The sequence below is a fragment of the Pleurodeles waltl genome, chromosome 5 (genome assembly GCF_031143425.1).
Source record: "Pleurodeles waltl isolate 20211129_DDA chromosome 5, aPleWal1.hap1.20221129, whole genome shotgun sequence".
Taxonomy (NCBI): domain Eukaryota; kingdom Metazoa; phylum Chordata; class Amphibia; order Caudata; family Salamandridae; genus Pleurodeles; species Pleurodeles waltl.
Window position 1 is genome coordinate 1744218789 of NC_090444.1, and position 27437 is coordinate 1744246225.

The 27437-nt window shown below is 39.1% G+C and overlaps 1 protein-coding gene across 1 annotated transcript in view; it reads left to right on the forward strand.

The window, feature by feature from the left end:
- TFAP2D (transcription factor AP-2 delta) overlaps nt 1-27437 on the forward strand; it is a 72309-nt gene that overhangs the window by 33462 nt on the left and 11410 nt on the right. The window contains exons 4-5 of the mRNA XM_069236794.1: nt 25153-25318; nt 26654-26772. Coding sequence (XP_069092895.1) covers nt 25153-25318; nt 26654-26772 — 285 coding nt within the window. The remainder of the gene's footprint in view (nt 1-25152; nt 25319-26653; nt 26773-27437) is intronic.

Sequence of the window (27437 nt, forward strand, 5' to 3'; positions counted from 1 at the left end):
ATTTCTGCTCCGTTCAGCAGTGCTCTGTGACCCTGTGTGGCTGGTGCTTGCAGTATACAAGATAACTTAAATTAATGAATACAAGTAGTCAAATACATCAGCTAAAGGGCTTTTTTTAAAAAATATAACATTATATTATAGTGCTACATAAACACATCAACATAAACAAAGTAAAAAAATGCATTGTTCATTTGTGCGTGCGGTGGTGCATTATGGTGGTGGTTTTCATGGTGAGCTAAGGTTTTTAATACCAACTGTATGTCATTTTTATATTAAACCACTTTTAGTGATGTATTTCAGTGCATTTGAATCTTTCTCCATGATTATGCTTATGACAGTATTGGTGCAGTTTGGAATAAATGTCTGAAAAATGTGGTAATCAACACAGTTTAAACACTGGACAAAGCAGATAACATCTGGGGTGTTGCTATAAGATGCACTTGCAATACAAAGAGCTTTACCCAGTAACAACACTTCTCCCAGTAAATCTAGAAAAAGCTTCTTGCAGCTGGAGAAACTGGTTGACTTACCTGGATAAATACTGCTCTCTGCACATTGCTGCCTATATCATCAGTCCCAGATTTAAATAGGGCAGAACATCCTCCTGTTATAATTTCAGTAGCTCTGCCCATTCTTTAGTATTTACCAGCCAAATTCGTAACAGTTGTATTTGTTGTAACTTTAACCTCAATTAAATACCTTTTTTCTTTTTTGGAAGTGAGTGATAGAGACTGACTAAGCAACATTATTTTGTGGACAGTCCACAGTTAATAGGAGGAATTGTGTATTCTTTTCTCTTTGTATTTGTGGTGTGTTGTATTTCATCTTTGTTCATGATCTGGTACCTTTTTTGGTCCAAATAATCATGTGTTTCCTAAAACCTACATGCATTAGCCCAAATGTACATTTGGTTGGGGTTGGTGGGGAAGAGAAAACAGTTTTAAAGTAAATTCTTAGCCGCAATTCATCCAATTCTAAAGGCTATTTGAAGTTTGATGAATCTTGATCAAAATGTGAAAAGGTTAGATTGACGTATTCATGGTGATAATGTGTTTTTCAGAAAGAAATCAAAATACATTTTGCATATAACTTTGCATTCTTTTAATAATGTTCACCAGACTTCACAAACAAACCCCAAAACTTTTTTAATGAAAAATGACAATATTCACATGCACATATGCACCACTAAAATAATATAGAAGTAATACATATTGGAACTTAACATTTAAAGAATGCTTTTCCCTACGCTGCTGCCATTTAAAAACAGATTAGTTGAATAAAATAATGCTTGCAATGTGATTTTATGTTACAATCGTGTAAAACACAACACTGTAAAAGATAAAAGTCTCAAAGGAAATTCAATTCATTAGTTGAGGCATTTTTAAGAAGACAAATCACATCAAAGCACTATACCAAAATGTTAAATCCACCAACATAACAACAACACAGTGCATAACATGGCCCAGTGTAGTATTCAGAAAGACATCAAGATTTTATCTAGTGCTATGATTCGATTTCTTTAACAAGCTCTAGTGATATAATTGATGTTTTTATTACTTTTCAGTCTTATTGTGGCAGATTCACAAAATAATTTATGAGTTTGCAATAGTACTAGAGGACACTCTTTTACACACTCTTACATGCTTTTTTGGATTGACCCATTAATGTCCAATTTCCTATTAGAAAAAGAAGGAAGAGGCCACAGTCCTTGCTGTTTCTACTCATATTGTATGAATGTGACTGGAATATTCCCATGTTATTCATATTTTAGATGCTTTTCTGGGCTGTTCTCAAATGCATGTGAGAGTACATAAGAGAGTACCACAGGAGTACTCCTTTACTTATTCTTACATGCCTTAAAGAAAGCTCTCCCACCACCCCCCATGAGCATAAGGCATAAAGTCTAAAAGAAAGAATAAGGGTGCAGAGAGAGTTTGGAAAAATGGAAAGGTTGTGAGAGAAATTGAAAGACATAGGAAAAGAGAGACAATTTGTGTGTGAGAGCGAATGATATACAGGGATGGAGGTAAGTTTATGAACCTACGCAAAGAAATTGTCACATATAAGTCGCTGTCCTTATTAGGCAGCGGGATACCTTTGTGCCACTCAATTCTATGTAACTGCTCACTTTGGGGATGGGTTGAAACTGTGTCTGGGATGTAATGCATCCCTGATGTGAGCAGTTGCATAGAATTGAGGAGTACAAATGTATGCTACTGGCTAAAAAGGACATTGACTTACACACGCTGATGGACGTTGTTTGAGGCTCTTAACAAGCGTTTGGATTGAGTTCAGAGGTGTCCCGCTGCACAGTCAGGATGGCGACTTATACGCGCCGATGAATGTTGTTTGAATTCCATAACTTCATTGATAAGAGATAGGATATTTCAACAATGTGGTGGTCTGTAAGTTGGACGATGGTGTCAAGAGGAGACCCCTCAAAGGTACTGGGGTTGAAATATCGACAAACCCCCCCTCCCCCCCCACCCCACTGAATGATTGAAATCTGGATTGAATAGAAGTGGCTGGCTAATTTATAAAGGATACCCTTAATACTTGAAACCCTTAGAAGTGTATATAACCATTGCGGCTTGTACAGTGCGTTGGTGTTGTAAATATTGCCTATTCTATGTTTTATGTGAGCTCTGTGTCATCTGAATTACTTTTGCACCCTACATCTTTGTTGTTTTTTAATTTCTATACATTTTGACGGAAACTCTACCTGTCCAGCTCGTATTTTATTGACTATCAGTATGTAAGCATTGAGGAGCTGACACTGAGGAATGATTGTGGTTTAACTTAACTTTATATTGTAAGTGAAGAAGTAAAATTCAGAATCTGCATACCATTGGATGATTACTTTGACCTAAAGTAAGTCCCATGTGACTTTCTCTATGTATTATTTTATGTTTACCCATGTCCTGTAGGCTTATTGGTTTGTCCTTCTTTCAGATCTAGAGTTAATCGTAATTGTAAGAAGGCAGAATTTAGTTATTAAACACATGAGCAATCACTCAAGGTGAGGTAGTAAAATACTGACAGACTGAATTTCTCCTTGATGCATTCTCAGACAAGCACATCATAATCTCTACACACATTGATATTAGGTGATGCATATGGATTTTAATCAAATAAGATGACATAAACATTACACTTTGATAGACTGTAGAGCTGTTGCTCTTAGCCTTCAGAATTTGATATAAGAACATTCAAAAGGCAGATGAATGCATCGCAAGAAGTTTGATGGAAGGTTCATTGACATGTAACACGTATAGCTTAAGTTGATTACTCCTAATGCAATTTGGAATTGCACCTTTTACTAACATCTTTATTACAATACACACAAAGTTTTAAAAAAAACAGAATGTTGGGACTCTAAACTCCCCCCACTGACCACCCAATATGTTCACACACTACTTCTCTATTTATAAATGCCCACTTATTGTAAAATACTTTATCCTTGCATCTCCAGCTTTGGCTCATAAAAAAATGAGCCACTGGAAAGGTATTGATTTGGATGACACAATTTCGTTAAATGTAGGAGCTGGGATTATTATTTATATTCCTTTCTCTGGAAGTACATTATTCAGCCACTAGTCTAGAGCTCCTTCTAGCTCACAATGTTGAGGAAACAGGAGTCACCAATCAGTAGTACTTTTTAAAACAACTTTATTGCATCGTTCTCTTACATCCCCTCGGTAGCCTGTGTTGTATTAAAGAACTCTAAAAAATATAATAGTAGATGAATAGTATTCACGTTGTCACAGGCAGTGGCATGAGCCAGTGCTGTGAACGTCAAGGTGTCACTCATTCCTAGAAAGGACTTAGGGTCTTCAGACTTGTGCTCTGCGTGCTTTATAACTAACTCGTGGATAACATAAAACTCTAACATCATACAACATTTTTTTCTTTTTTGATCATCGGATACAAGAAACAAATCAGTTGGTCTGAATTGCATTATTTATCAACTGTGTGTATATAATTCAAAGGAAGGGATTTTTCAAATTGCATTCTTATTATACCAATACAGAAAACACAACATTTTCAAAACACAAAATGTTGATTTCGAGTAGAAATAAATACTTCCCTATGTAGTGGATGCATTGCTTTGAGAAAAGCTTACCATTGGGTGTTTAAACGAACAGAGACGATATAATCACAGATTCACAAAGACATTCATGAGTATGTGAAATAGCTCTCCTGTATTACTACCTTAAAAACTCTTAACCACCATTGTGAATTCACCCCAAAGCACATAAGTTAGGGATATTCAGGGACTATTCTTTTACATTTAGTGCAACTTTAAAGCACTGTGCCTGTGTTGTTCTTTTACCAATAGGGAGTTGGATGTGGACTGATGCACAAAGGCATGCAAGAGTTCGTAAAGGAGTACTTCTGTAGCGCTACTTTCTGTACTCATAAATGCCTTTGTGAAATGTCCCCAAAGCGGTTTGGAATGAGCTTTCCTCCAGGATGTTTTAAAATCTACAAAGATTTTACAGAGCAAAAAAAAAATACAACTTTTTCAGAATGTTGGAGACATACTTATGATTTTAAATTCAACACTAAACTGTGTAATTCAAGAGACCTCGACCTGCCTCTTTAATTGCAGCATGAATCATTTCCAGGTAGCTTTGCAGTACTTAAATTCCAATACATATATTTACATACACCCTTATATTTTATACTGGTTTACTCTCACTGTCATGATATATCCATTCATAAGGATACCTTGGATGGCATTGCAGCTGACTAGGTAAAATTGATTTTCCACCACACCATTTTCATGCACATGTGTTTTTGACATATTTTAAGTTGCAATAGAGAACATGCTACTTGATTGCACAGTTTATTTGTGTTTTATGGCATCTTTTGGTCTCGCTTTTATTTTATTGCCATTCTTTCACTTGTGCTATTCGCTGGACTGTGTAATAAAATGTCCTGAAGTCCATTAGCCACAAAAGGAACAAGCCCTGGCAACGAGGAAACTGGAATTTCCACAAAAGTCGGATCACTACCTGTACGAAACATAAACTTGTTCATCCAAAGGCAATATAGCTAGGGAATATGAACATCAATCTTCCACAAACCCTCAAAGAACTTATTGGAACTGTCATATTTCACTTCATAAAATATAAAGCCGCCATGATATTAAAAGCTGTTCAATTAATTGAACTCCTTACTATCTAATGTGACGATGATGTATGCACTTCCAGAGTTCATCTGTTCCCCTGGTCCTGGTGCTAGTAGGTGCAACCAGGGGGGAGACAAAAGAGCAGATCTAAGAAATAGGGTTTGCAAAGAGACAGGCCCTAAGACTTTTGTGGAAAAGAGGATGGGTTGTGAATGTTTCTCTAGTCATAGAGACATGTGCACTGTTACTGAAGCGATTTAACATCACTTAATCACTTCAAATAAACACATGGGGCGGCTATTAATTTGTCTGGAAAAAACAAAACAACCAGCATTAATTATACTAAGTACTACTTGAATTTTCCTTTTCCTGTTTTGGTGTGACAACTTTAATGTCAACATAATAAGAGTTTCCTGCTTTTTGATTTTGAATTTCCAAATATGCTTGCAGATGCTTTCCTTGTACACTATAAAACGATGCAGAGAAAAGGTCCAATTATTAGTACATCACTGTTGAAATGCTTATGACTTTGGGTAAAACTACGTTTTATTATTCCTTCCATCCTGCTTTTGCCACTTAATAATGATCTGTTGTTCAGCCTGTTTCCTTGCTCGGTAGATCACTACACCTGCAATTCAACGCCTCTTTTTATTTTTAGCACTAATCGTGATGAAGCACCTAATATTTGAGTCCTGTAACTAGAACAGCTTGTGCGAGAGCCTTGGTACTACCATCATGATCCTCTAATGTCTCCATCGGAAACAGAGCAGTGCTACTACTCTAGCCTTCTTTCATTTCCAATCCAAATAGTACCGAATAGCTGCCATCCCTGACTTTGGTGAATTAATACAGAAGATGCTCCACCCCGAATGCCTTTGTGATGTGATATCTATTTACATTTTACATTCTAGACATTGGGTTCGTTCTCACTACTTGGGTTGTAGAATTTCTTTTATTTCTTTTGCTATTACACCTCAGATTGACCCGCCTCCTTTGTATGTAATTGTCCTTGGACTTGACTTCATTGGCATCCATCGGAAACAGGCCAGGAGGCAAACTGCCTCCAGAGAGAAGGCGCTGGATAACTCTATAGGGCAGCCTGACATCCACAGTTCTCTTGAGGAATGGATGAGCCATGTGAACATTTGGAAAGGCTGCAGTCTTGAAGCCTGCCTAGGAGTGACCCTTGTTTGCTGTTTTCATGACAGTCAGTGACCTCTGCATGGGCATACTACATCATTCACGTGTAATATCCCTGCAGGTCGTGCCTCCCTCGTATGCTTCATTAATTAGGTGAAAGTGTCCCAGGGATGATATCATCCCTTAGGGTGATATAAGGAATACCCACTATCATCTCTCTGTTGTGGTATACACACAGGTTATTGCACATGTATTGCAATCTCAAATACCAGGGTTACACTCCAGTTGATTACATACAGGTTTTGAAATTGCTGTGGACTTAACATCTCAGCACACAGCTCCCAGGTCTCAACATTCCCCAGAAGACCATTGGCTGGAAGAGAAATTGGCCTACAAGGGCAGCAGTTGAATAGGCACCCTTTTATTTCTCAAATATACTCTAATACAGAACATAGGTCCTTCTGTACTGAAGAAATCACGGTGGCAAAACAGCTTTAAAGTCACTCATTTTATAGGAAAATTGTTACTGCACACGGTCAATTTTTTTATAAACGGTAAATGACATTTTATGGAAAATTTGGCTGAGGTATGTTTTTATATCTACGTTTGGTCTAGTGAGTATGAAAAGTTGAATCATTACCGAGGATGCCCGAAAATCCACCGTAGTTGATCACTTTCTGTGAAGGTCTAGACCAGCCACAACCATTCAAGCCCATATTTTTTTTACTTATGCACATTATGCCTACAACTTTTGCTTTTATGAATTGTTTTTTGAAGTTTTGGTTGACTTATGAAAAGCATGTTAATGGACGTGACAGCAGTGTCTTCAAAGACCAGTATGACAATATAGAAGTTGATGTAATGTGTGGCATCTTATTGAAGGCTGTAGTCACATAAGATATTCTGAGGAGACCTACAGAGCTCATTCCCTTAGGAAGCAGCAGTACATTCAAGTGAATAAGCACCTTGTTTTGTAGTACCGGAAATTCTTTATTTGTCATCTCAAAATACTTCCTTTACATATTTACAGATGACACATAATGTGAAAGTGAAACTGCAGAAATGACTGATTTCAGTAGCAGACTGGTTTAAGTTTACAGTAGGTAGTTTGCTTCCTGAGAGAAGCAAGAGCATCATGGGACACAATGCTCTATGGGCCTACAATTACTCTCCACAGATCCCTAGTGCTGCCAATGGTATGCAAAACCCCAGCGAATGGCTCTGTTTGAGTTCCTTCACTGGTTCCACCTAAAGTGGTGATCCATAAGTGCATGTCCCCACTGGTAATACTTCTGGAGAAGCATAAGTGCTAAAACAGAAAGCACTGTGAAGACTACTTGTTTGCATGTTTAAGCTATAGTAATGCTGTCAGCAAAGGAGGTAACTTATAAAAGTCATAAAAAGGTAAATAGTGTGCGTTTTGGCAAACGTCTCCGAAAGTTATTTATTAAATACGCATTTTAATTACCCGTATAAAACCCGTAGAAATTAATGGACATTTTGCTAAAATAAAAGTATCAACAGAAAACCTCAAAAGCCTTCATCAGTCCAGTGTATGACAGGGTGGGGCTTCTGCACTGGTCCTGTCTGCAAGGCACCTTAACTTCACATATCCCCTCAACGAACAACACCCAAGCAGTGTCAGTGAAGCAGTTTTGCAGATTTCTCTAGTATCTGATGCAGTTCACATAGTCCCTGTGACCGACAAGAATATTGAAGGTGACGGTGACATATTAAGAGTTTGCAAGAGAATGGAAAATGCAATAAACCTCCGATAGTGGAAAATGGCCCTGTCTCTGAACTTTCAGCTTGTAAATAGGGGATTTTGTCACCTGATTACCTGTACCTGCCAGTGACAGGGCTTAGTTTAACATCAGCCCTAGAGCCTTTGCTGAAGTGATCTAAATAACGCGACATAAATCGACGGATTGCAGCCTTTTAACTCACACCGACGCCTGTAAATAGGCAATATTACTCCATTGTGCTGCGTTTCTTGCCTTCAGCTACATCTTCAGGGCAGCAGAGGGGTTGTGGGGGCCGGGAAGGTTAATCTACTATTTTAATTTCGGTCCTGGAGTATTTTCAGCAAAGTAGAAAAAACTCTCCAAGTATTTAATAAAGGGATGACAAGTTGTAATTTACCTTTGGCTGTGCGTTTGAACTTTGCATCAGCTGTGTAATAGCTTGCACAGGAGAAACACCTTTTCCTGCAAAGGAAAAAAGTTGCACCGCGTCTATACCTGTGGGAGAAATGAAATAAAAGACGGATGCGCTGTGCAGTTGTTCATCAAGGTAGATTTATTTGATGGCAACCAGGAAGTGCATGGGATATGTAGGAACAGTACTTACTGCTCGCTTTAGAAAGCACTGGCAACGCCTGGCATGTTGTATGTACTGATCAGTGCAAATCTAGCAGCACTCATAGGGCACGAGCTGTGTGGGTGCATTCTGGACAGTGTATTGGAAATCCTAGGCCCATACTAATGAAAAAATCACTTTTTCAAAACACTCACAGATGCTGTTGTCCACATCACTAGGATGCGTTGGTGATTGTAGTGGTGGGAAGGTGGTATCTCGCCAGCTTTGGTCCAAGGTGTGATGCTTGCTATCCAAATGACCTTTTATGGCTCACAGTAGAGTAGTGGAAATAAAAGTGAACTTACGTTGCTCAGATTGGCATACTGGAGTGGGAACGCCACTCAACTAAGTTTGCGTTTGTGTGACAATGAGAGCAAATTGAGGAGCAGTAATGAAATAATGCACTCTTTAACCTCTGAACCAAAACATAGAGTAGGAGCAAATTAACAGACAGTGTGGGCAATGTGGCTTTCTATTTAATACATGGGTGTTATTCAAAGTGGTCGGGGGGATGATCTGAGACAATGGTTCCCACCCGCTTGACTTCTGTGGACCACACTTTTTCAGTACTGGAACCCGGGGACCCCCAATGAATCATTATTGAAATTCAGGGACCCCCCACTGAGTCATTACTGAAAGTTGGGGACCTACTCTATTAATAGTAATTTTCTAAGCAGTTGCGGACCCCCTGAGGAGGCTTCGAAGACCACCAGGGGTCCCAGGACCACAGGTTGGGAACCACTGATCTGAGATCTTTGGAACCTTTGCGGATCTGGATCAAAACCTGGCCTCAGAACTTTATTACATTTTGTGTGGTTGTAGGCAAATTACGTATTTTTCTAAATTAAAAAAAACGAGTTGCTTTTAAATCACTTGTAAATGTGTACAGTGGAAAAGACAGACGTTAATTCCCCTTACATCTACCCTTTTTCTGTTATCCCCAAACAAGCCCTATAATGTTCAACATGTTATTGCCCCAATGCCGAATAACCATCAGACACAAACACAAATGTAAAAGATTTGAACAAACTCTGCATAATACAGTATGAAGCTTAGCATTATTCATTGGCCAATATTTCAGAGATGCTTCAAAATCCCAGTGTGTTGAGTCAAAGAAGGGCTCCGGAAGCATCTGACACCTCAGGATATTAAGGAATCACGAGCTACAGAGACATCACGTGACATAGAAAATAAACAAAAAACAACATTGTCAATCAAATTAGCAATGCACTAACCCATAGAGAATAACCAGTGCCATCACTGAAAGCATGCATTTTCATTCTATGTATAGCTGTATAAATAAGGGAACTTTTGCAAATAATATGTTACCACAACGGAAACTCATTTTGAAATGTAGTCACATGTTGATTTCAACACATGAATATTTTCTGTTACTGACAGGGACTGCATGTAAGTCCCATGTGCACTGCATGCTAATTTGATGAAGCAAGAGATCATTCAGTGGACTTTCATGTAAGTAAGGTGTACCAAGAAAAAGGATGCTTATGTCCTCAGTCCTCCGACTCTGCTTTTACTGTGCACAGTACTGACATATCCAGCAGCCAAGCTGAAAATGCCATACCTATATACAAAATATGTGCACCCATTTTCAAATACTACAAGGTTGCTAAGGGGAGAGGCCATCCAGCGATAGTGACCTCTGTATGAATACAGTGCTTTGTATGCTGCACACTCCTACCTTGGAGCACTGTAACGTAATGGAGGGATGGTGCTGTGAAACAATAAAAACGTATGCACTTCAAATGGAGATTTACACATTTGAAATGCACAATAACATTACCTTTCACAAATTTACAATTGCTTTATATTTCACTCGCATTTACAATTTTAGACTGATGGGGCCTAAGGGGCTGATTTAGAGTTTGGCAGATGGGTACTCTATCACAAATGGCACAGATATCATGTCTGCCTTATTACAAGTACATTTTATCCTATGGCACTTGTAATATGGCAGATGGGACATCCATCACATTTGCAAGTAAGTACCCAGACCAGCTCTTTCTAAATCAAGCCCTTAGTGATTTTTGCAAAATCACTATACTTTCAGTCAGGAATTGCATTAAGGGATAGATCCTAAAATCCCAGGGTCCAAAGACAGCAGTGTAACCACTCGACCCCACACCCTCCTAGCAGTTAATAAGTAGTGATTGTTTTGCGGTGAGAGAATGGAGATAAGCCTCCCTGGCTTTTTGCTGCTGTAGGGGTGCAATCACAATGTTTTTGTAAGACCTAATTGTGAATTATGCCTAGATGAATTCATAAGGTCTCCATGCAGAACTTTCTGGTGATTCACAGTGGCAGAAGTAACTGGGTGACTCTCTGCTGATTCACAAAGCCTGTACATTTTGCATGTGTGGAGTTCTCAGGTAGCGTGAAGTTTTTCTGCGGTGCAAGCAGAATTCCCACATTTGTAAGTGACAGACAGCTGTGGGTGTTGCCAATGGTCTGACAAGGTAGTCAGAAATGTGAAATAAAATGCAGCATAACTCTGAGGAATTGTGACTTTGTGGATATTTTCAAACATCTGCAAAGACTTCCCTACTCTTTTCTGCTCTATTAAACCTGCAACTGGAAGATAGAGGAATAATTACTGCAGAGTGTTTCGTAAAGCTCATATTTGTTGCCCGTTCTCATACAAGTGTAGGAAGGACATGTATTTAATGGGAAATAGATTCCTGGAAGAAATGAACAGCTTACAAATATATTTTGGAATTACCCTAATGCCTGCAGTTTTATACGGAATGCACACACGTATGGTTATGTTAAGCAGTTCTACAACAAAATGTGTCTGAATACCACAAATCTATGTCACACCGTCCATAATTAGGCATTGTATGTTTATGTCTGGGGAGTTTAGGATTCGGGTAGGCAGTATCTTGTTCCTGAAAAATAGACTCAGCATCTGAGAGTAGGTGGTCTTCTTCTCTTTCTAGAGTGCCAGAAAGTAAAGGGTGGAAACAAAATAAACATCTTTAATTTTTACTATAAATCCCAGTTGTAAAATATGTTATTAGTTTTAGAAACATAACAACAAGATAGACTTTAAAAATCTAAACATTTTCCCCTACTCATGAAAATCCTTTGGGGAAAATACACTGGCCTCCCTTTAGAATTTTCTATGTATGATTTATTCATTTTGGAAAATGAATCCTAACACAATACAGAAAGTTCATCTTTTATATATTTTTTATAGAAAATAATTGTGTAGGTACCCTTGCCACTCCAGATTACGTTTGTTTTCTAATATTTATTTCTGTTGGCTTAGGGTGGCTTTGATGGGATGGCCGCACCTGGTGGTCAGGGCTACAACATATAAAAATCTCTCTTCATCATGACTGATTAGAAATATTTTGTCTTCCCTAGTGCACCCATGTTTGGAATAGATCAGCGGTTTTTAATTCAAACTGTAAAAAAAATCTTCCTAACTTAGAATGCTGTAAGTGATATGGGCCAACGCTCCATCATGCTAAGCGTGTGGAAGGCTGTCAGTTTTAATAAGTTAGTAATAATTCAAAAAGAGCATTGAAGAAAATATTATATGTCATTTGTTGTATTGAAATATTTTCAAAGTAGATTCAATCCAACATGAATGAGATCTATACGTAAAATACAAATAAATACAAATGCTTTGAAGAATTACTAAAATATGAAGAAATGCCTCCCAAATGTTGTGTAGTTATTTTTCTAATTGTTGAATCATTTATTTCCATGCCTAAGGATTTGTACTCTATGTAGCTTTTATATGTTTAATCTCTACTTCTATAAATCTCTATCAGCAATGGATCTGTACTAAATCCTTTGCATGAGATATCTCGTGATAATCTGTGCATTTTCACTATTTTAGGCAAGGCCACTGGAGGTAAGCAAGAATAGAGCACAGAACAATGCAGTAAGGGTGACTACATAATGCACCGAGAGAAGGAACACTGTGCAGCTCAATGTGGCACGCTTTGTGGCAGTATTTCTTCACTTTTGTCATTTTCACACATGTTAACACTGGGTAAAGCTTTTACCCCATTAGTGTCAGTTTAACACCCAAAATACAGCAATCAGCAACTGACTGATGATTGGCGAGACTTCCAAAGCCTTGGCACTACATGTCCACACGCGTGGAAATGTTTTTTGTACATTTGATCAGTTTGATTCAAACACAGTTTCCTTTTTGCTATAATCGGCAAATTATGCATCAAATGAAGGATTATGTAGCAAATGTGGTAACTCCATAATTATACAGACGTCTTTGCAGAAGCTGGATCATTTCCAGTGGCCCTGCTTATAAGCACCTTAAAGTGGGCGGAGGAGGATCACCCTAGTTACCAGTGGAGTAACATTTCTATCTGACTGCATTTCTCAAGTGAAGGAACAAAAATGAAGATGTGTGTATATTACAAATATCATGCAGAGCCTTACTGCATGAAAAATAGTTCACAAATACTTGAAAAATATGGAAAAAATATCACTGATTTGATCACCATAGTGACAGCCCCAACCTACTGTGCTCAGATGTCCTGTACATGTAAAATAAACAATTTTAAATGGGTAATGTGAAGGTTCATGTCGTCGAAAGACCTCAAATTGCACCTAGTGTAAGTAAGATGGTTTATGGGATGCAGAGTAAAGTCTGCAGCATCTTCCTGGAATATGTAAAATGTATGGCTAGGAATTTGTCTGCCTGATCTATTTGTTTCTAATTTTTGTGTTGGATCTCTGGATTTTTTTAACCTTAAATGTGGTCTGGGGTCTATTGAATGGAACAGTGACATGAAATCTTCTAAAAGTATCTGATTGCCCTGTGCAGCATCTGCTGCGGCAGAGCTGCCTGACCACAAAATCATATAAGAAAATGCTAAAGTATTAATAATTAACCCACGTGATGCAGTAGTATAAGTACAGACCATCTTGGACAGTTGAGTTTGGTCCATCTATGGAGCTGAAGGGAAAGCTATTTTCCCCATCGTTCAAAATGATCATCATGATCATGCACTTGTACTGACCTCTGACAGCCTTGCTGCAGGGCCCATATCTCAAAAAGATACATATGAGTATCTTCTTAATAGTGATATTAGGAATCCCTGTGAAGTGGCATCAGGTTGTGCTAAACTATATTTGAAACAAACAGGGGTCTGTAATAGTGGCTGATTATCCACAATGCTGCCTTCAATAAAAATAAGTTATTCTTTTTGTGGGTTATTGTGCTACTCAAGGAAATGTATCAAGTTGTGCCTAAGTCACTCTTATTGTAACTTGTTAACTGCTGTACAATTAGTGTTGCAAACTCATTCGTAGCATATATATATATATATATATATATATATATATATATATATATATATAAAAATATATATATTTTCACTGTTAGGAAATAGAATAAGAAAAAACATAAAAATTAAACTAAAAAAAAACAAAGGTTACAGGGACGTTATAGTTAGGCTCACATTTCAAGCGTACAAAACCATAGATATTTATCAGTTATAGTTATAGTTATTCAAAGTAACTATAAGTCGTGCCATAAGGTAACTGTAACCTGTGCCCCTACCATGCACAGTTTTCTGATCAATAATTTTACTGCACATATTGCAGTGATATTATCAATGATGTCATAGAAGATATTATGAGTGATGTAATATATGGCGTAGTTAGGGAGGTGGTGGTCCTGAGGCTGTAAATGGCTCGGGAGGGGGGGGCCACGCAGCCTCCCCCTCCATCTTTTGGAAAGGTAATTGGTCCCAGGGAGGTGGCAGTCACTGGAGCCAGGACTCCGTGTGGACCCCCTCTTTAATATTAATTTTAGCACTGGGGAGGTGGTGGTCCCTGGGGCCCGGGGGGTCCCCCTGAGAATATTTTTGTATATAGTTGTATATAGTCCCCCCATATATTTGTTATATGTAGCAATGGGGAGGTGGCTTATAAGAGCCTTAGGAGGGGTCCCTGTGTGCCCCCTCCTTATTTTGTTAAATTTGGCATGCCCCCGGGACATGGCCGATTCAGGGGCAAAATTAATAACAAGCACTTGTTTTCAATTTTTTTAGCATAATCGGAAGATCCACTGTAGATTAGGCTGAAAATGTAGAAGAGTAATACTTTTTTGCCCTGGTAGGGTGCCAGGGGGACCCCACGACCAAGGCTAGGGAGTTAGGGTAGTCTTACTCTGTCCCCTTTTCTTTCTTTTGCATTTTTCACATGTTTGAAGTGTTGGCAGCCAATCAGATATGAGCATGGGGACTGTTGGATCAATGCGCCCCTATAATAAGGAATTATAAAACAATGTTCAAAAGAATATATCCTTATATGTGTATAATTAGAAATACAATCTAACAATAATGTATCATGACATTCCCAAACAAGCGGATATCTCCTATACAGAGTCAATTCACGCTCGTAAATAAACCATACAGCTTAATCATTGGTAATTTTCTGCAACAAAGTGTAAAACATGCCCATCCTACTGATTGTGCTAATTACTAAATTCACCAAAAAAACAAACCAGTACAGTTCGACCAGATCATATTTCAAAATTCATACACACGCCCAATGGCTAAAATAAACTCACCGGACATACAGAGATTTGTAAAAATTAGCCATGTGGCCATTTCCATTAGCAAGGGGAGCAAACCAAAAATAATAATAATTATCTCCACAATTAGAGGATACATAAACCCACCAACCCCTCAAAAAGGAAAAACCCATAAACAGGCAAAAATTAAACCAAAACAAATTTTCGTTCTCGAGTGAGGCACTCTGCCACATCTTCACAAACACGGAATGCACATCCTAATAACTGAATAATTGAAAATAATTTATCCCAAATGTACATAAAGTTCTTCATCCAAGTTCAGTCCTCCAGGGTACCTTGGCTCCGCTTGATGAATCTTCACAAAATTTTCAAAACCTATGCTTGAGTCGGTTCAGCTGCTGTCTTTAAAGTTTCGGGGTGACCCTTCAAGCGGGAGCCGAGAAAAAGTGGGGTTGTCCCAAAATGCGTTTTCCCCAGGTATTTTCCGATGGGGATTTTGAACAGGTTACAGCCCGAACAGCTGGATGGAATTAAACCAGAAAGCTAGCTCTTAATCCAGAAAGCATGCTGTTTGTGATTTGGTGTAAATCTGTTTATTAGTGTCTGCGATATTAGAGGTTAAATAATGTAGATATCTAGGAACGCTAAGGATCCGCAGATCCAACAGTCCCTGTGCTGATATCTGATTGGCTGCCAACACTTTAACAAGGAAGTGTTGGCAGGCATTTTGGGACTCGGCTTCAGCTGAGTCCCTCAAAAAACATGGAAAAAAAGAAAAGGGGCCACGGTAGGGATACCATGAGCACCCAGCCGTGGTCCAGGGATCCCGTAGGGACCCCACCAGGGCTAAAAAGCATTTTTTTTAAATATCGAAATAGTCCGCGGATGGATCTGTGGATTTTCCTGAAATTGAAATAAAAGTGCAGTCTCTCACGCTCTGCTTTTATTTGGCCCCCAGGTGGGCCAGGTCCCGGGGCATTGGGGTCTGATAATAAGAGGGGGCACACAGGTCCCCCCTTCTAAGGCTTACTGAAGCCACAGGTGCTGCCACCTCCCTGGAGCACTGCTTTTTAGGATGCGGGGGTGTCCGTGCGGCACCCCTACACCCAGGGACTTCCACCTCCCTGGGGTAAAGTTCTTAAATTAATGTGGGGAGGTCTGCTTGGACCCCTTGCAGCCCCAGGGAGTGCCAACTTCCAGGGGCAAACAACTTAAATTCATGCTGGCCAGTGCAGCTCCCTGCAACCCCAGGAACCACCACCTCCTGAGGCAATGAGTATGGTAAATGGAGTGGCCACATGGCCCCCTGCACCCTTGAGACTGCCACCTCCCTCGGGCAAATCACAGAAATTATGGGGGGACCACACAACCCCTCCACAGTCCCAGGGACTGCCTTCTCCACGAGGCTAATCTAGTAGACAGGGGGGGGTGTCTGTCATGGACTCCCTGCCCAGGGGACCACCACCTCCCTGGGAAAAAATTCAACACTGGGGTGGTGCGCGTGGCCACCCCCCATGGAGCCATGGATGGCCAAGGGGACCGCCACCCCCCAGGGCCAGCTCCTGCTGCCTCCCAAGATGCCCACCCTAGTGAGGTAGCTGTTTGCTTTTGCTTGGTGGGAACTGACAGCTCCAGCTCCTACCAAGCAAAAGAAAACATAATTATGCTTTCTGTAAGTGGGAGCTATTACTCAGCTCCCACTTGCAGAAAGCAGAGTTTTCATCTTTTGCAGAAAGAAAGCATAGTTTTCATCTGTTTCCCTGCACACAAATATGCATGCAGGGAAACAGATGAAAACATTGCTCCCACAGGCAGGGAGCTGCGATTTAAAGCACCTCCCTGCTTGGAGGTGGAATGCCAGCTTGTGCAGGAGTTGGGAACTGACTGGGACTGCTGGGGCCTTGAGACTTCCCCTGAGGTCCCCAAAGAAATAAAGAAAAAAAAGAAAAATGTTGGTGGCCTCGTGTTGGATAATTATGCATGGCAAGATTCATTCTGGCATGATGCTCATTTCACCAAAATTAAACCTCAACAGGAAGCAATTACAATTACAATCAAAACATGTGCTCCACTTCTGTAAAGTACTAATCAGCCTAACTTTGTGTGCATGGCCAAGGCAAAGCAAATGTGTTTTCTCTGCATTTCCACTTGAAAAGTTATCTGTAATCCATGATGGAGGTGTTTGCATCCTTGCCTTTTCAGAGTGCAATATGACATGCAGTGACTGTGACGAGTGGGTTCTTTCTTGTCAGCTGCTGCTGAGACACAAACCCGCCAAGCACAGTTGAAGACCGTGTGCAATGTGGAGTTGAGTGGTTATAAGGGGGTTGGCCTCAGGGCTTCAGGCCATGCCCTGAGGCCAACCCCTGCCACACATGGCCAAAGGCTGTGTGCGACGCAAGGTTGGGTGATTATAGGGGGTTGGCCACAGGGACTGGCTGCAATAACTATAGCTTGTGCCCTAAGGTAACTATAACTCGTGCCCTCGCATGCATTGCTAATTACCCCACAAATTGCAGCACTCATGACATCTTTGCTAACATAATTGATAATATCAATGTAATATTTGCGTTAAACGTTTGCACGAAAAAACTGTGCATGGCAGGGGCTTGTGTTTTAGTTACCCTAGGGCATGAGTTATAGTTACCTGAGATAACTTTAGTTATTATAACAGGTGCATTTCTATGGTTTTGTACGTTTAAAATGTGACCTAAGTATAACGTCCCTGCAAACTTTGTTTTTTTAAGTGAATATATCTATTTCTCTTGTGCAACCCAATATGTTGTATTATCTGTATATATCTATAGATCTCTTTGGAGATATATTTATGTATATATATATATATATATTATATTTACAGAGAGAGAGAGAGAGAGAGCAAGAGAGTGAAGAGACAGAGAGAGACTAGAGTTATTACAAGGGTGTGTAAGTTAGAGCCTTCTAACTCTGGTGTACATACATTTTAGCTCAAGAGTTGCATATGGTTTCTTCGGGATTCAGATGATGCATGCTGTTTTGTTATTAAAGATTACTGTTTAGAATCATTCAGCAATAAAACCATGGGCTCTTGACTGGTCAAGTAAGAATATTAACTGAAACAAATTCCAATTAATAGATTCATTGTTCAGTTGGGATCGAAGTGAAGGTGTGAATGTGCTTTATTGATGCCAAGTAGATGCCTAATATAATATATTTCAAGAACTTCTTTCAGTAGAAACATTTGTAATTGGTCAAGTGTAATTTTCACCAGGGCAACTACATCAGATGTGAATGCAGGTTTACATTACTGAATGTCATTCTCTGTCCATTCATTCAATTTTTGTCAATATGAAAATGATGGACCCAGAGCAAGCATGTGTAAGTCACATGATTTAATCATCAATACTGAGAATCATTCTTATGGAAAAAACAATTACAATGATTTTCATTCTGAAGAATTAATTATAAGGTAGAGACTCTTATGAATGTGACAGACTGAATATCAAAACAAGTAGAAACGTGTCCCTAACTGTTTCGAGAAGAGTCAATTTTCTAAAATAATTGGACTCTTCAATGCTTCATAATGATTTGTCATCAACTGGGATATGTAGAATGTGCTGCAGTTCATCAGGGCTGTCTTTTCTCTTTTCCCATTTTGACTAATGGCTGTGTGCAGTAAATAGATGGCAGATGGTTTGACACAGCCTAGGTTCATTATTCCCATCCTATATGGGCACATTTTTCACTTGCAATCAAGAGCTGATATATTCTATAAATAATGTGAGAAACCTTATACTTCTACCTTCTCATTAGTTCAGGATTCCTTGAACCCTTAGTGCAGCCCTTGTGAACAAGGTCACCACATTTTCACCGACAAGTGTTAAATATTATTAATATTTACCATTTGTTATAGGGAATACAAGGGACATATTGGAATATGCAACAAGGAGTATAATATAGTCACAACAGTCAGCAATAGCTCATGGGCAGACCTGGGCGAAATAAAAAGGATGCAGGCAATATCCAAAATCCAAATTTTGCTGTACGCTAATATTGTGCATTACATGATATGGATATTTTTTGTCACAGAGACATTTTTTGCTCGAACCGGTCTCTTGGTGTCCTTGTGCGTGAATTTCTTTTATATGATTTATTTTGTGAAAAAAAGTCGCCACACACCGGGATAAAAATATATTTTCGAGTAATTTTCATGAAATTTCATATGGAAAAAAATCACACTATTTCGTACACTTCTGCTGATGGTGTCAGTATCACCTAGAGGTCAGTGCAAAGTGTGGCTTGCAAGGAGCCTCTTCCGTGCTGTAGCTTGTCCCTGCAAAATGAATTTGGGACCTGTAGCAGTTATGCAAAATTATATTTGCTGTTTATAAAATTTAATCCAAACGCTAAATTAAAGCTCTTGTCAAAGTTATGAGTTGTAATATTTCATCCTCTACTCTGCCAGGTGTGATTTAGGGCTGCCGAGCTAATTTATTTTGAGGCAGACTCATGGAAATGAAGACCTTTTTTTCCTAGAAAGAAAATTATTTAAGATTTCTATTTTTGATAAGGGCTTTGTGAGTCTCTCGCTGTGATACCCTATCAGCCCGTGGAAACGGAGGCTGATGAGTTTAAAAAGTTAAGCATAGGTTTCCATTAGTGACTCATTTCAAGCAGGCAGCTGTTTTATTTTCTAATATCGTAAAACATGTTATCATCAAATAAATGTAACCGATATGGGATTACTGGATGCAATATAGCCTTCATATGGCAAGAGGGTATTTATTGCAAATGACTTTCAACTTTACAATCTAACATAAAATGTAATATGATGATAGCAGTCTAATATTGCAAATAGATCAGCAATTTACCTATTACAGTAAAATATATCACCCAGCTTCGAAATTCCATTCAACATGTTACACCAAATAGCTATGAATGCCTGTGCCTGATAGATTAGGGAGCAAAATTGAAAAAGCAGGCAAACCACATATTCAGTATTTACATATTAAGTGCCGTGGAGCATAATAGCTTTGCACTGAAGCAGATGGCTTTTTAATACAAATTGTATTTGCGATCTACCAAGGAAAAACGTGGACTTCATCGCAGAACGCATTTATTTTTTCTTTACAACTTGGAAATCTTGATATTTGGCCTAAAGAAGAGTTTTGATGCTTTCACGGAAAAAATGTAAAGTATCGTGGACTGTACAGTGTATCAGCCTATGTTTAGTTTCTCAGTATACATCATTTTGCATGTTAGCACGCTGGGCTCTGCTATGCATGAGATTCTGCACCCAGAGTACGCCCAGGTCGGAAGCACACTTTGCAGAGATGTATGCTGCCGGGGAATTGCTGTTTTACCACTAGGTCATGGCAAAATCTGCACGTCTCACATGTCAACAATTCACTGTGCACCTTTTCTGTCATACCAATTAGCACCTTTGCCACACAACTTACTTATTCAGGTGCTTTTCACAGGGCCTTTATTTTGTCTTGTGTCCGTGTCACTTCACTGAATCAAAGATTGTGTGAGAGCCGATGATAAAATATTAATTCTGTCTACAATGTACCCAGCAAAGGCCTATGACTAACACGCACTGCCAAAGCTGATAGGCATGGTTTTAATATCCAAATGCAGCTAAGGAAAGTAATTGATGAATGTTGTTTATATGCACAAATATTGTTCATCAGCTTAGATCCTGCCCTATGAGCCTCACCAGCGTAAGAAAAAATAGCAAAAAACTATTGCTTTCTGTGTGGCATGCATACAGGAGATCAAAAATTGAAAAGGGCAAACAGCGTGATTGTTGTGACTACTTTTCAGAAAAATAGTCCCTGATTCATTTCAATGAAAGCACTCCCTGAAAGGTGGAATGATACACCAAATAGCCAGTTGCATGAGGTGAGAAAGTAGATCTGCTCCGGTTGAACACAAATTGCAGTCAATGTATATTTTAAAGAATTGATAACAAAGTGGTTAACAGAAAGCTGCACTATCAATACATACCTAAAAATGAAGGGCACAATGAAGCCTAACAGTCTTACATAAATGGCTCCAATAGTCTCTGAAAGTGTGAGAGTGGTTACGTATTGGCCATATGTGTAACAGAAGGCCTCCTCAAAGAAGGCCGATTTCAGGTACTTCTTGAAAGTGAGCAGGCCAATCAGTGCCTTCAAGTCTGGATTCAGTCACTGAACATAAAGACACATTTCCATTTGTGGTCCTCAAAAAATTGAGGTGACTTCCAAGCCTAGCAATGATGGAGCACACAACTGTGAACCTATATGTCTTGTATGTAGTGAAGAAGATACTGTAATTATCCAATGTAGTGACTTGGGCTGCTTGTGTTGACAATGGTCTCAAAGCTGGATTGCACTGTTTCCACACTTCCTTTTAGGGGGCATCATATTATGTCATGGGGCTGCCATGCAACACCATAGAGTGGCTACTAAAGGCTTAGTGAGAGAGATCCACCCCAATGCTTTGCGCTATGCATGTAAGAACTTTATTCTTTTACAAGCTGGTATTTTTATTACAATTCTTCTCCTGCAGGGAGACACAGAGGTAGGCATCCCACCAGATGCTAAGATTCTTTACTAAATGTTCTATACATTATTTAGAATTATGCACAAAGCTTATTGGTAAAAACAGAACTGCAGAACTGATACAGGTAAAATTGTAAAGTTAACAAATTAGGGCAAAGTAACATTCTACTTTTTGCTGAAAACAAACTTAATGAAGGGAGGGAAAAATGAAGAGGAATTAATTCCACAGGAAAGGAGCTAACCAGGGAGGAAATAGCTCTAAGTTTACAATTCCTAGAGCAATGAAACAATGAATGATCAAATTTACAAGCACCAGCCAGCAGGCTTATAGCAGTAGTTTGAATAGTCTGAGGTTGGTACATGACAAACATAGGTGTACTGAAGTAAAAAGTGTAGCCGCCATTTGGGAACGAGCCAGCAAAGTTCGACATGACTGTTCAGGAAAGGGGCAAATCATGCAAAGCCTTAAACTGATAGAAACAGGAATTTAGAGGGGACTTCACTTCACAGAGTTGACAGAGAATGTTTGGCTTTGATTTAAAATCATCACATATTCCTCTGTGCAGGGGAAGAACAAGAACCCATTCCCACCCGCCGCACCGCCACATTGCCGACGGCTCCATTAGGATCAGGCTGCAATGTTACGGCCCAGCGGGGATGTTGAAATGCGGCCGGTGGGTTTGCGGCCACATAGGCGGACGTTTGGCGGTTCAACCTTGGCGGGCGGCCTCCGCCGTCCGCCAAGGTTGAAATGAGAGCCTATATCTGAGAATCTTTGGAAAGAGGTATTCCTCACAAATATACTGGGATTCCTTAATACCAAAAACACATACGATTCTGTCCATATGCTGGCTGCACTTAACACACAAAACTCTGAAATCCCTTAGATTTTTGAAGCGCTTTCAAACCGCGAGAATTGTGAGTATTTTTCTGCAACAGGGAGGGAGGGTGTTGGAGCAGATGGAACTCCATTTCTTTGCTACAGCCTCGTGATGACTTCTACTCTTCGTGTTTCAGCACAAACACATCTACTTTCTGCTTTTTTAACAATGTGTGGCAATTCCAGCGTTGTCTATAGAATCTCTTTCAAAGCCTTCTTTACTAGGAGAAATTTTAAGCTTCCCCACATAACACCAAAACCTTGAATACATATATTAAAAGACACAAGCTGTTGGCAGCTATCCGTGACTCCTTTAAAAAAAAACTCCTATATTACACATTAAGTTCTAAGTTTGTTTAAGTGACTCAACTGTGCAGCAAGCAACACAATAACACTTCAGATTTCCTTAACCTGTCCCAGACATATGCCAGTCCTACATTCCTCTAGCTTAGATTATATACCAGACACACAGTGATCCATCACCACATATATGATAGACCTGGTTCTGAACAGTTCAATTTCTATTTGTAGATCCTTTCAAAGTTAAACCCAAACAACCCTTCTCTCCAAAGAGATCCCACCTCTCTGAATTACCTTAACTGCAACTTCCCTGACACTCAGAATCTTCACCCTTTATATCCACATTAAGAGCAACAGGTCCAGTGTGTGTCTTGCAGAGAGCAGTCACAGAGAGTCACACTTTTGTGTACCACGCCTCCATCTCCAACATGCATTTCCACCACCTACCCCTATGGCTTGCATTTCAGTCTATGCCAGTATGCACAGAGTGGTGCCATCATCCCATGCATGTGAAATGGTACATAACGGTTGGACCTATGTGCAGTGCCTCTAAATGTAAAAAAAAAATAATGTTACCAGGACTGAAATCTTGTTATTCACTAACAATCCAGAGACTTGATCTGATATACTCATATACTAATGTACAACATGTCCCTGTGTATATAAACATCTATCATTTGATCACATGTATGTATCTAGATATGTGTATTTCTGTGCACAAATAGGTACAATAATTATGGGTTTAAAATATATAGATACTTTTTGGGACTGCTTAACAAATGCATATATTATGGTTAAATGTATATACATATATATGATATATATATTATATATATATATATATATATATATACATGTATATATATTATTCTATGCTTAACATGCATATAAGTCACTGCATAGTTTTCATACCTTATTTGAATCAATGCTTATGGGTCTGTGTTTTATCCATCTATCACAATATGTAAATAGTATTATAACTATTTTTCCTACAAGTGATCCTCTATTTAAATATCGAGGAAAATATCAAATTAAAATATATATATTTGTTATGAAAATTCACAAATAAATTAGCTTAAAGTACAGCAACACTTGAAAGTCCCAGTTTATAAAATACTTCTTAAGTTCTTGATATATTCTCTTCCTTATACATGTATACCCTCTCTATGTGCTTATAATCTATTCCTCATACATGTATACCCTCTCTATGTTCTTATGTATCTATACATTTATTACTTTACTCCTACTGTAGGAAAAAACAACTTTTGGTTCTATCCAATGCACTACTCTGTCCTACTCTACACCTCTCAATATACCATCTCCCTCCACTCTCTGCCTCATCCCAAACCTCATTCTACTACTATGATCTCTAAAAAAGACCTTTCTAGACTCTTCCCTCCTCCATCCCTCCTTGGATCAGCCCAAACCACATTTTACTATTATGGTCGGTTAAACAACCCTTTCCAAATTCTTTCCTTCTTCATCTTCTCCTTCATTCATCCCAAACCTCATCATACTACTATCATTTCCCAAAAACGCTTTCTAGACTCTTCCCTCTTCTGTGCCTCCATTATCCTATTCAATCGAACTAACAGACACCGCTCAAGTTAACTCATATTTCCCTATACTAATCCACCAGTAATCCTTTTTGGGTCCTGGAATAGTGTGCTACTTACTGAAAATCGCTTCAAGTCCTCGTCAGATGTAGAGAGCGCTATATAAATAAAATTACAATTATAATTGGGAACAAGACCCTGGGGTAGTGCTTTGAGTGTTTAAACAGTGTTCCACATATCTCCGGTGTTAGTTTACTCCTTATTGTACCGAGTGGAAGGAGAGTTGTTTGACTTGAAGTAACGGGTCAGTAGAGTTGTGTGAGGGTTGTATGTGGGTCGCATGTTTCCTCCATGTTTGTGCTACAACATAAGTATCTTTTGGAATACACTGAACAGTGTATTTTATCCACTTAGGCATGAAATGTTTTTCATCCCTAGTGTGAGCCTGAAAAAGTAATACAACTAATTTAAATAGATCATTTATATGCATGCCTAACAGGTTAAATTGTAAAAGCAATGTAGAAGAAATTACATTATTCCATCTGTGCATCTAGATCAGTGATATGAAGAAAACAGTTTATGCAAGGGGTTTGAAATTGTAAATTCTGACATTTGTAATTTTTAAAACAAATCACTGGTTCTTATGTTTCACACAATGTGCGTAGTTAGTTAAGGTCATTGCTGAAGAGAGGTAAAATTGTCTTATTTTGATTTTGTCCTAGGTGGCACCTGTGTGGTTAACCCCACTGACCTCTTCTGCTCTGTCCCAGGCCGTCTGTCCCTTCTTAGCTCCACTTCTAAGTACAAGGTGACAATCGCAGAGGTGAAAAGGCGTCTTTCTCCCCCAGAATGCCTCAACGCCTCACTCTTAGGAGGCATTTTGAGAAGGTAAGCTGTGGGGCCTTTACCATGCAAGACACTTACCCCAGTAAACATGCTTAAACAGATGTGTTTCTCAAATTAGGCTGATCTACACCAAGATAAACTCGAAAGCTACAATTATTTCAGGTTTCACAAAATAAAATTAAGCTGCTAAGCGATGGACCATCTTATAGACTGATCCAACATGATATTTGGAGGACAAAGCATTAGTAGCAAAAGAGGGTTTTTTGAAAAAGCTATAGAGAGGGACCCCTTGTAAGTGAAGCCCATTGTATTCAATCAATCTTGGGGATGGCTCTAAGAACCAATGAGGAAGAGGAATAAAGTTTCTTTGGCAACAGGAGGAAAGAACTGGCTGTCTCAACATGCATGCTAAAAATCACAAACAAAAACAAACATTTTTCCTTTCTTAGAACCTGCTGATGTGCTCCTCTTGTCTATAGATAACAAAAGCAATACTCAAGAATTGTTCCAGTAATTATGTTTTTTGGGTAATGAATTGATAAAATATTATTTATTGCCTACCAATGAAATGTTTAAGGAAACGTGTGACATTATTTAGGAATGCCATTTTTTATTCCCTGCACACATTCACACATTGGTCTCCATTTTGTGGTGGCTAATTTTAAAGTAGAAGAACTGAGATTTCCTCTCACCCCCGCAGAATGAAGAAGATCCCCCGCAGCTCCTGGGCAATGGAGGCAAAATTTGTGCATTTTTCCATGAGTAGCATATAAAGATATCTTGAGAAATACTGGTTTTAGCCGTATTACAGGGGGCCATTGATCTTGTTTTTTCTTCACATATTAAAGGTTCAGGAAATACCAACTCCCAGTTATTGTCCATATAGCTTCTAAAATCATGTGTGAACCTTGGTAGCACAGCTCATGTGGCCGCAGCAGACATCCAAATTCACAAGTCTCATGTGTCGTTTTCTGCTTGAGTCAAATCTACTTTAAAATAAAATTATGTAATCCATGCATGCCTTAATAGAAAATAAAAAAGTGATAAGCATAGGCACATTTTAGGGGTTCTACAAAATTAAATTTGTGCTGATAAAATTTGCAGAGTTCTAATTTCCACATGTACAGCCAGGATTTTGAGAAGAATGACAGCAACAGTATTGTCCTTACATTTGGGCTTTTTTACCTGACAATAAGTTAAATTTAATAATGTAAGCTACCTTCCCCAATATCCAGAGATCACCCAAATGCCAAACTATATGTAATTTCCTGTGTAATAATTTTGAGTTTCAAACTGTGTTAAACAATGGTTTAATTTGACTGACTTATGTATAATGTACTTGTGTATAAATATCCTTTAATTGTTTTATATTAACAGAGCAAAGTCGAAAAACGGTGGCCGATGTTTACGAGAGAAGCTGGACAGACTTGGTTTGAATTTGCCAGCAGGGAGGAGGAAAGCAGCAAATGTTACTCTCTTGACCTCCTTGGTAGAAGGTAAGACATATCTGTTTATTATAAAAAGTTGAATTAATACTTTTTATATGGTGTGCTCATATTGGGGCTATTTAGCTCCTACAACCTATCCACACAAGAGTCCTGGATTTATAACTTTCTGATTGTTGCTGCATAAAAGCTACAACCTTGTATAAGTGATGAGACTCATGTTCCTTTTATGGTTGCCAGTGGAACTGTGGTGGTGTGAGGAGATATTCACACTGATGTGCCCACAGTTCCTGAACCTGTGGCTAGTCCCACCACTGTCCCTGGCCCAACAGCCCAAAACTACCACAATCCTTCTAGTTAGCAGTCAAATGCACCACAAACTGAGCCACTTTCAGTCCACCTCATGGTCCCTGAACCCGAGGTTTGAAGCCCCACGACCCTCCTCCTGCAAACAAGTCCTTGACCCTGGCCACACTGGTGAACAGGTCGCACAAGAAGGCTGGAATACGAGGGGGGTTGCAAGTAAAGCTTGCATTGGGGCCAATGTATCATATAGTACCCATGGGAGGATTTGGTATCCAAACTTGCCTCAGTGTTTCATTTTGTTCTCAGCTATATGATCATTGTTATATTTCTCTCTGTAAGTAGTATGCATCGCTCATATGTGAAAACCATGTTCCTGCACACTCTGCACACAAATGGTGCATAAATACCTT